The sequence below is a fragment of the Gavialis gangeticus genome, unplaced genomic scaffold, assembly GCF_001723915.1.
Source record: "Gavialis gangeticus isolate Ggan-Ray unplaced genomic scaffold, GavGan_comp1, whole genome shotgun sequence".
Classification (NCBI taxonomy): Eukaryota; Metazoa; Chordata; order Crocodylia; family Gavialidae; genus Gavialis; species Gavialis gangeticus.
The window spans coordinates 62,342,177-62,353,421 of record NW_017728995.1 but is presented as its reverse complement, the minus strand read 5'-3'; the positions used below and the strand labels follow the sequence as shown (position 1 = coordinate 62,353,421).

General features: G+C 41.8%; 1 protein-coding gene across 1 annotated transcript in view; it reads right to left on the bottom strand.

Annotated features, from left to right (window-relative positions):
• PLEKHB2 (pleckstrin homology domain containing B2) overlaps positions 1 to 11,245 on the bottom strand; it is a 45,135-nt gene that overhangs the window by 23,348 nt on the left and 10,542 nt on the right. Inside the window, exons 2-6 of the mRNA XM_019503709.1 lie at positions 10,833 to 11,013; positions 4,565 to 4,612; positions 3,450 to 3,602; positions 1,902 to 2,004; positions 1,045 to 1,084 (exon numbers count right to left, since the gene is read on the bottom strand). Of these exons, the coding sequence (XP_019359254.1) occupies positions 1,045 to 1,084; positions 1,902 to 2,004; positions 3,450 to 3,602; positions 4,565 to 4,601 (333 nt within the window). The 5' untranslated portion in view covers positions 4,602 to 4,612; positions 10,833 to 11,013. The remainder of the gene's footprint in view (positions 1 to 1,044; positions 1,085 to 1,901; positions 2,005 to 3,449; positions 3,603 to 4,564; positions 4,613 to 10,832; positions 11,014 to 11,245) is intronic.

The following is an 11,245-nucleotide window of genomic DNA, read 5'->3' as shown; positions in this document are numbered from 1 at the left end:
GAGCTGCTTGCTTCCGGGGCAGTGGAACATTGTCTCAGCCCAGCTCAATGATCAGTGAGGGTTAGTCAGCAGGCAACTGCCCGAGGCAAGGATGCATGGTGGGAGGCAGCTGCCTTGGAGGCAGGACATTTCCCCCCACTCCCAGAGCCCAGGCATGACAGCAGTGCCCCCTGCCAGCCTGGGGCTGGCACCCAGGGGAGCCTAGAGCTCTCCTTGGCTACCATATAATTACAGAGCAGGGCAAAAGTATCCCTGCCCTGAACTGCTCTCATCAGGACCAAATTTGCTCCTGAAGAGTGAATGTGTAGATGTGTGCTCAAAGGAAGCTTATTGCATATTATTTTACTGTGCAGTGAGCTTTCTGAGCATTAATTTCATGTGTAGATGCGCCCTCTGGATTCATAGATACAGCACTAGTTGGAAAAAGCTACACCTCATGCCTGCAATGTGCTTTTATACATGTATTTATTTATTACACAATATGAACCATTTTTGCTCATGTCCTATAGTTAGCCCTATACAGCATGATTTCTGCAAAAATGTACAATGCAAAGGCAAATTTTGCATCTGCTACATGAGTTGCTCATTAAAGCTAGAGGCCTCCCTACACACATGTACACACATGGCTTCCTTGTGGATTACTACCAATAGGCAGCAAAAGTTGAGAAAGTCAGAAAACATATCTTTACCAGTTACAAAACATTTCATCATTGGCCACAGCTCCAATCCTCACTCTCCCATCTCCATGAGAGAAGCACATTCCTGCCAACCTTTAACAATGCCACTTTGGACAGGCCTTGCAACAGAAATGCTGTGTTGATCCAGTGCATTGCTCTTTCCCTTTAAGCCACCAGGCTTTGTCATACAACCCATCTTTCCCAGATTTGTGGGTACCAGATCTGTAATAGTCATACCCCCTTTCTGGCCAAGCCATAGAGGGATAAAGCACAGTAGTCAAATGAGCTCTTGAAGGAAACACAAAATGAGCTGCTAGGCTACTAACTGACACTCGGGCATGTTTCTTCATATTCACCACATACTTACTGCGTTTGTTCTGGCATCCTGGAGAGCAATTTTCCATGCCCTGCAAGAAACATCATTTAATTGAATAAAAATATTTGGTATTTATTTTAAGATTATGAAAAAGAGTTGACACTGAAAAGGTATCATAAAAGCCAAATTTCAGCAGGCAAATAATTTGGAAATGTCTACCCAAGTTCTTAGAGGGGTAGGCTAATACTATACTAGGATATATGCACATAGTTATCATATAAAGAAGATGTTAGGCCTATGTTCGGAACAACATGGGCTGTTCTGGAGGCTTGCATACTCAATACAAGAGACAACAAATAAAGGGCCAGGAATGAAGAGGAAGGAGACCTGCAGCCAAGCTGAAGGCAGGGCACTGTTAAGATCGTAAACTGAAAAGAAGGACAGGCTCTGGGTCCCATAACCCTGTCTTTCCCAAACTGTGACTTAGGAAGGAAAGGCTCTACAAGAGGCTGGCTCAATTAAGAGAGCCCAATTAAAAGAACATTTTCCTCCTCAGTATACATTATCATGAAGGAAGTCCAGAAGAGCTGGGACTTTTTCCTAAACTACGCCAAGTTAAATTCCATGAATCATCTTGTCTCCCAGTAGCCCTAATGAAATTCCTTTACTTTTTATTGTTTTAGATAATGCAGCTAGTTTGACATGTATAGAGCTACACAGAAGCTGTAATTTCCTCACTAGGTAAATTAAGTTTCTATAAAATACCAACCCAATGTAGGAATTGCCTTTATTGGCACAGGAAAGGAGGAGAATACTATATGCACTGGCTGTTTGGAATTGCAACACAACCAAAGGTAAGACAGCAGGAAAGAAGGGAAGCAGTTGAAAACATTTTTGGGGAAACTCACAAGCAGTCATCTCCACTTTCTGCACAGAGGTTAACTGTTTTCCCATCACGGCAAACAATCTGCAGTAAGCAGTCTCTTGGCTTCCCCTCTGGAGGCTGGAAATCTGATCCAGGAAAAAGCGAAAGAGAGGCAAAAAAATTGATACTTTGGAAAACAAACAATCTTAAATCTTTTGCTCCTTGAGGGCTCTAAATCCAGTGTTTTTAATCCATCAAGCTACTTTTGAGCACAGCAAGAAGCTTCAGTTATAGAAGTGTTAATCTCCCAGAGGTCCCACCAGGTCAGGAAAAAGATAATACAGCTTGGACTGGCTACAAATGGAATGCTCTTAGGGAAGATCGCCATCTAACCAGCTCCACTCCCACTGTTCTTGTCTGCAGCATGTTGAGACTGAAAGTTCCACTAGAGACAAAAATCACATGTACAGCTCTTCCTTGCCCCAAAAGGTAAAAAAAAAAAAAAAAAAAAGAACACAGTCAAACACACACAGTTTATTTGTGTCACTGTAGTGCTAAGGATCCCTTGTCAGAGACCAGGTTTAATTTTCAAATTGGTTTCCTTCCTTCATCTGAAATCAGTATTTGAAAGCACAGATGGCAACTCTTCAGAGCAGTTCTCCCCAGCAGTTCTGTGGTTTGAGAGAGATACAACAGCCCTGCACACCACATGTCATTTATACTGAAGCTTCAGCTGGTTAAGAGAGATAAACACATTAAATTATAAAGAGTGTTGGTTGTAGCTATGTTGGTTTAAGGACATAGGTAGATGAGGTTATTTGGGTAAATGTGATATCTTTATTAAACCAACTGAATAGTTGGAAAAATTGTTCTTTACAAGCTTTTGGCCACAGGCACCCTTCTTCAGGCATAGGGAGAGTCATAGGGAGACTCTCAGGAGGAAGATTCATTTACTAGATCCCCCACAGGAACCCTAGTCTGAGACCATATTTGCATGGTAAAAATACACTAGCACATCCTCACACCACTTCACACACTGCCAGTTAAGACTGTGTTAGGATTTGAGGAAAGGTGCCTTTGGAAAGGCATCACTTTTCAGTGATGGACCCTATAACAAAATAATACATGCTATAAATATGATTGATAGTATTTTGGCTGCAGAAGGATGATTCTCTTGTCTTGTTCTCTTGCCTCCCCCACCAATCCCAGCCTCAAGTCATTTCCAACTCCTCCATATCTAACGGAAGTGCACTGTATTAGGATCATCAGTTGGTTACAGGTAGGTAGCAACCTATCTCACCTCCCTTCTAACCAGTATGACTTGCTAGAAGATTATCATTGCTCCATTTGTTTTATAGAACTGCAACAAACTCTGAGATGCTCTATCACATTCTAATACTTAGGAACACCACATTAAAAAAAGAGAAAGAAACACTCTCTTTAGTCATTACAGTGACACCTGGAACTGAAAGAATGCATTTTCAGATCATTTTTACTTCCTTAGTTTTCCAGCAGGATTACAAAAAAAAACAGACCTAGCTAGAGAACAGCTTTAAAAAAAAAAAAAAAAATCAAAGCCCACACATACTACCTCGGCATTCATTTCCCACTCTGATGTTGATGCAGTGAACTCGCATGTGGATTTTATCCTCTATGTCATGCCGATTGTGATCATCATAGAATATTAAATGACCATCTGACCACAGGTCAAACCAGTTCTTCTTCCAACGCCGTAAAATAGTACCTGAAAGAACAAAGTTATTTTGAGGACACTGACTGCAAAATGTTATTATCCATTTAGGAAAAAATGACCAAAAAAGCTTTTCACTTTGATTCTGGAAACAGGGTATTCTAAGTTCCCCAAAACTCTCTGTTAATAGGTTTTGCATAAGGAAATCCCAGCTTAAAAACAATGAAAGGGCAAGCATTGTAAAGCTGGGCCCAGTGTTTCTTATTTAAAGATGAAGGTCACTAATGCAATTTACTTTAAGCATACAGCCCAATGCTTGAGGCTACCAAACCCTCAAGAATGACATTTCCATTATTTATTTATTTATTAGATTTATATGCTACATTTCCCAATACAAGGCTCAAGGCCATGTAGACTAAAAAAAGGAAAAATAAACTTATAAAAGCAGGTAAAATATTAAATAATATGTATAGAACAAAAATTCCTCAGTTTAACGTTACACATATAAAGGTCTTGCAGCACTTTTGGAAGATATCCAGGTTCAAATTTTTGCAGGCCACAATGGGGAAGACATTCTGGAGCAGAGGGTACTACTGCTGAAAATGACTTCCGACATGTTTGTACCAATTAAATTTGGTGCATTTTGTACTTGCAGGAGGTTACTTTCAGTCAACCTTAGGGATTGAGATGGGACATAAGGGAAAGGTGGTCCCTTCGATCTGTAGGGTCCAGACTGTTATACAATCCCAGGGATCGGGGGGGGGGGGCGTTATTAAGATAGGTCATTTTCTTTGGTCCTTGAGAACATAGAATCGTAGAAAATTAGGGTTGGAAGGGACCTCAGGATGTCATCTAGTCCAGCCACCTGCTCAAAGCAGGACCATCCCCAACATTCTTGGAGACCCATTTAAATAAGATCCTTGGGTAATATTTTTCCATTGTGATTCTTCCAGAAGAAAGAGTTAGACATGCTGCTGGCATATGCACCGAGAACAGGCAAATGATTCACCACTCACTCTGCCGCAGGAGCCATCCACTCTTCACAAATGCCATCTCTGTTTAATCTAGGGAGAGAAAGAAGGGAAACACCATAGGAGGACTTTAGTATCTTGCAACAAGAGAACGGGAAGAAGACTCTCTAAGGGTCCTTGACCCTTGTAGCATCCAGGTGCATCCAACTGATAGGTGCACACAAGTAACCCATCTCTGACATGTAGGCCCCTTGAACACGATGCAGCAGTGAATACCATCTGAAAAGTGATCTGCCAAGGGTGCATGAAGATTTTCCAGCCCATCTTAAATTAGTGAATGGGGATAAACTATCCAGGGGTATCAGGAGACCCAGTCACAATTACTGCTGTAGTCTGATTATTAAAGGTAAGTTTTGAGGTCAGTCTGAATTGACAAAAATAGTACATTCAACATGAATGCTGCCACTGTAAAGCTGGGGTTGTGCACGTGAGCCTGAGAACATCTGCTTTAGCAGGTGACAGAGTGACATATTCATTTGCCAGCAGTTTTGAAATTGTTCTCATGACACCAAGGACTTCTCTATTTTATCCCCATCACTTTGTATGTCACATAGCCACCCTCATTTCCCCACTCACTCAGTTTTACCAAACTTCCCCTTCTTCCTGTTCCTGCTGAACTGCTGCTACCAACTAACAAAAAAAGCCATAATGGAAAAAAGATCAGTTTAATGTTAAATAGAGAGGCAGAGGGTTCACCTTTTATGGCTTTTGCTATCACCAAATTTTTCAGTGCCTTTCTGTACGGTGCATTTATGCTCTTGAACTTGCACTTTTCAAGTGGACAGTTCTTATTCCTTTTTTGCTTTTCAACAACTGAATAAGAAGTTAGTCACTGTGCAGGAAGAAGTTGCATTGCATGACACTCAATAGCTTAGCCACCACATTATGGCTTTGGAAGCATTGTAATGAAAATGGATGAAATAGGATGTATACGAAGGGAAGGGTTTGTGAAGTTAGCACACAAATACTGTGACTGTTTTGCTTTAAAAGGGCTGGAGTCCATCTATCTGGCCTAATAGGATTCACTAGAACAAGGGTTCCCAAACTGTGGTACATGTACCCCTACGGGTACACAAAACATATTGTGGGGGAGGGAGGATAGAGATACGCAGGCAGCTGGTAAATCTGGTAGGGGTGTGCAATAAGAAAAAGTTTCAGAACCTCTGCATTAGACAGAACAGCTAGAATCAAAGTGCTTTTCATATTTCCATCATGGTCAACTTTTCTGCTACAATTTGTTAAACTTGTAAATTAGTATGAAAAACCAGGATGGATAAAAATCAACAGTTTTTAAAAAATATATCAAAATCAGTCTAGAAGAAGATCCCACTGAGCATCTCTGTGATGCTTAGTTTCAGTTCTCAAACTGTGGATTTGTCTCTCCAGAGATCATAGGGAGACAAGGTTTTTTGGGTAGATGTGATATCTTTTATTAGACCAACTAAGTAGTTGGAGAAATTGTTCTTTGCAAACTTTTGGGCACAAACACCCTTCTTCAGGCACAGGGAGAATTTGTTGTCTCCTTAGATAACAACCTTGGTAGCAGTATATGGAAATGAGATAACAGACGTGATTACCCACCCATCAGCCCTGTTGTCTCTCTGCAAGTTTGTGTACAAAGTCAAGCCCTTACTTTTTGTAAAGTGCAAAGTTTCAAGAAGTTAAATGAATAAAGGATATCCAACAACAAAAACACACTTTTTGTAAAACAAATAAAGGGTTAAATCAAGGTTTCCTGACCAGTGATTTAAATTGGTTTGATTTAAATCCAAGCCACCCTGTGAGAAACCAGTTGCCTTTAAATGCTTCTAAGACCCCCTTGTACCTAAACCCAAGTATTTACTTGTTGCAACGTAAGGCCAAAGAGGTATAATTTGAAATACTGCTGTAGTGGACAGTAAAGTGGAGAGGTTGGGCTAAATTAATCCAACTTGAACCCAGTTTGTAAGTGGGAAAAAATATTTCTGTTGTTTTACAATGCAGCATAGTTTCAGTGTTACTGTAACAGACACTTGCACTTCCAACACTTGGGGGCTAGACTAGATGACCTCTTGAGGTCAGTTCTACCATATTTTTCTATGACTCCACGATACTGTTCTGATAGGACTGTAGATGCCCTATGCTATGATGTACCTCATTACTTGCAGTGTTGTGTTCTTCCATATTAACTGACCCTTATATTATGGTATAGTCAAAAATCTATGGAAAAAAACCCGAACTGCTAACAGGTAAGTTTTTCCATTCTAATTATCTTATGTCCAGGACTATTCATATAAAAAACTGCTCCCACTGTGCAGAGCATAAAATTATGAAGGGTTGGGAGGTCAAGAACAGTTTCTAGACAGATATTAAACTGTGAAATGTACTCAGAAATAAATCTATTTTAATTACACCTAGTACTTAAGCCATTTTGCCAGGGGGACCAATCCTGCTTGGAGTCCTTTGTGAGGGGTCCTAAGCAAGCTCCTATCCTGCTTCACTGATGGCTTACTGGCATAAAATATATTACACACTAAAGCTCCTAACCGTGCAAAGACTTTTGCAAGTGCATACTGTTATGCACTGCAAGCAGTCCTGGTGACACTAAGAGTGATGAAATTAAGTACTTGTTTAAATCTTTGCAGGACTTAATGAAACCAGGATCAACATGCTCTAGTGCTTGGTTGCTGTGCCAACAGGCTAACAAATGCATTCCTTTTCAGCAAAATAGATAGCTGCTGCTAGCACTGGGCACAGAAATCCCTAGCACTGGAAAGTTAGCATTTGCTGGAAGATAGCATATGAAATATTCAAGTTACAGCCCTTCAATTATATTACCTGCAGAGTGCTTTTATTCTTGTGCATTTCTTTATATATTCTTTATTTACATTTAAAGTGGCAAACTATTAATGTGAAGTCTGGAGAGAAATGTAGCTTAGAGCAATCAGAAAGAACAAAGTTACACTAGAGTCTTTCTATATTTGCACTGCATGTCCGTAATCACTGCATAAAGCCCTGGAACTTATTGTCAGTTTGTTCAGTTCTGTATTTTTCAGGGAGGAAGAATAATTTTAACCTCTCTTCTCTACAAGTCTCCTGCCCAACCTCTTCCCCCTGCTAATGTACTTACACAGCCCTTATTATAATAGTGTGGGCTGAGTACCTCACAACATTTAGTGTATTTATCCTCACAGTGCCCCAGGGAGGTAGGGATTTGTTGTTACTGCCACTTGGTGATTTAGGCGTGAGAGACTGAGAGACTAAGTAACTTATCCTAGGAGACACAGGTAGAGGTAGTCACAAAGGAAGCCTGTTGAAGAGCAGAGCATTTGAACAGCAGAGGCTAGGACTCGATCCTGTGGATCACTCATGAGAGCTTCCAAAGCTTTAGTTGTATTAAAAGCTTTAAAACAAAACAGAGGATGGAAGGGAGGAAGGAAGCAAGCAAGCAAACAAGCAAGCAAGGAAGGAAGGACAGGCAGCCCCTCAGCTCTCTCCTCCTGGGAGACATTTACCCTGGAAACACCACTGTGTCTATTAGGGCACAATCCTGTGTGGTACTCAGGGCCCCCATCTGGGGAGACAGTTAATGAGAGTTGAGAGTTCCAACAATGAACTTCTGTTGACGTCAGTAAGAGTTGGGAGTATAGGATGAGGCAAGGATGCAACTGTCACTCAAAGCAACATGAGACTGTCTTAAGAAAGAAAAAAAAATCAATTGTTAGAAGAAAAGAGGGAAAGAACAAGAACTATTGATAAATTAAGAACTACTATATCATTTTAAGAGGGCACTGTTTTCAAGAAGAAATATTACAATACATCTAGGGATGTGTCTCGTTGAATTACTATCAGGAATCACACTGAACCACTACCAGGGATTACTGAGACAACAGAAACATTTCTAGTAGTTGTCATCCTCATCAGTATCTATCCCAGCTCTTGGCATTTTTACAGTGCCTTGTATATGATTTCATGTTATGCACCAAGGTAAAATGTATATAATTGTTCTCTACTTAGATACCCAGGTAGAAAGTAAATGGGAGTAATGTAGGTACCAAACAATTAAATGTCCATCCCTGAGCCTCCCAAAGCTTCATTTTTAGATGAAATATGGTATAGTCATTGGAACCGAATCAATGTGGTCCATGGTGATCAGCGGCATCCCCCAGGGCTCCTTTCTCAGGCCTGTACTCTTTAATGTATTTATAAATTATCTGGACTCTGGTGTCAGAAGCGGACTGGCCAAGTTTGCTGATGACACCAAACTATGGGGGAGTGCAGTCATCCGAGAGGATAGGCTGGTGATCCAGGCTGACCTTGACAGGCTCGTAAAATGGTCAGATCAAAAACCTGATGGCATTCAACACAGAGAAATGCCAGGTTCTCCACCTCGGGAGAAAAAACTCACATCACACTTACAGGCTCAGCAGTGCTACACTCACTACCACCGTGACTGAAAGAGACTTGGGGGTCATGATTGACCACAAGATGAACATGAGCTACCAATGTGATGCCACAGCTTGGCAAAGCAAACTAAATTCTGGCTTGCATCTACCAATACATCTCAAGCAAAACCCAGGAAGTCATCCTCCCACTTTACTTGGCCTTGGTGAGGCCGCAGGTGGAGTACTGCATTCAATTCTAGGCTCTGCAGTTCAGAAAGGATGTGGAAAAGCTTGAAAGTCCAGAAAAGAGCCCCACACATGATTAGAGGACAAAAGAGCAGGCCTTATGAGGAGAGGCTGAGAGCCATGGGACTCCTCAACCTGGAGAAGCAAAGGCTCAGGGGTGACTTGGTGGCAGCCTATAAATACATAAGGGGTGTGCCTCAGCAACTGGGAGAACATCCGTTCACCAGGGCACCCCAAGGGAAGACAAGGTCTAATGGTCACAAACTCATGGAAGACCATTTTAGGTTGAACATAGGGAAAAACTTCTTTACTGTCTGAGTCTCCATGGCCTGGAATAGACTCCCCCCAGAAGTAGTGCTAGCACCTGCTCTGGACACTTTCATGAAACACTTGGATCCTATCTCGCTGGGATCCTTTGACCCTAGCTGACTTCCTGCCTCTTGGGCAGGGGGCTGGACCCAATGATCTTGCGAGGTCCCTTCCAGCTCTAATGTCTATGAGATCTATGAATTTGCAGTTAACGAACAACATTTGAAAAAAAGTTTCCCCACAATTATAGAACAGAGTTTCACAAAATCAAAAGTAAGTGGCAATCACTTTAAGTCAGTTTTACATAAATACAACTGATATACATACAGGATCAAAAAATATTAGAAACTGATTATTGATCTGAACAAATTTTTCAGTCATAGAAATCTAACAGCAAGAATATAATGGAGTTCTGTAAACACTAGACCTGAATTAACGATAAGCAAGGCTAAAGAGGATGTATACTTCTTCTTCCTCTGATATACACACTAGTAACATTTTTCTCAGTAAGCATAATAGTGATCCAGAATTACAATGTCTCTTCCCTTAACTTTATACTATACTCAAAAACAGATTTAAAAAAAATTATAATAACCTTCCCTATTTCCAGCTATTGGAGGGCAAAGAAAATGACAAGGAGTTAATATAATTAAAACTGCAATGGCCATATATCAAGAGCTGGATCTTGTAGGGCTCTTTGTGGGTGCAACAGTCCAGCTACAAGGCTAAGTCCCAAGGGTGCCTGTAGATGCGTGGGGAGGCTGCTCTGACATGCTTTAATTACGGTGTGTAAGAGCAGACTGGAGTGAGTCTGCTGAAGCGTGCTAATTAGTGTGCTCCAGCAGCTTCTGCATCTCATGTACCAGCGTCCCCATTCTTCAAAATGGCAGCAGGGGTGCTTTAACTACAGCTTGTTGGCTGAGCTTTGGTTAAAGTGCCCCCACCACAATTTTGAAGCACGAGGACACTGATACACAAGACGTTGCGGGAGCTTTCATTGGAGCGGCTCTCGGAGCTACTCTAATTAAAGCGCCCCTCACCTCTGGAGCATGTGTAAAAACACCCCAAGCTACCCAGTTGGGTCCCCCAATTAGATGCATAGACATTTCAGTGTTGTTAACCACACAAATGTTAACTCTCACCTATAAAACTGCAGTATAGCAAAGGGTAGCCAGAGCAAGACTGAGCTGAAAAGTCACACCCAGAAATGCCCATTTACCAGAAGATTGGGTTTGGAAGGGTGCCGGTGCTGAGTCTCAGTAATAACCAGCCCTCCACCACCTGACTTTGTACTGAGGCAGGATTTCACGCTTACCCACAGCATCCGTCCTTACCCTATCCTCTTCCTGCTTCCAGCCACCCACAGTAAAAGGTGCAAGAGCTAACTCCAACTCCAGCTGTGACCAGTGAAATAACCCAGGTGCTTTGCCTCCTAAGTGTCCCAATCCTGCAGCTGGCTACCCCTTCTGCTGAAGTACACATGGCCCTGTGCCCAAATAATGGCTGGGTCTGTGCCTAAAACCAGAAAGGGCCACAGTCATCCAGTTGAAAACCTCTTGATGCCTATGACTCAGAGGGGCTTGGAAACAAACAGCTGAGAGAAATGGCATCCCGGTTTCTTCCCTTTCCAACCGAGGGGCCGTGCTTAGAACAAGCGAACTGCTCTCTCGGTTAATCCTTCACGCTGATTTTTGCTACCTGACTGTTTCTCCAGGAGCAGCCTGTCACTTCCCACTGCCGCCGGACA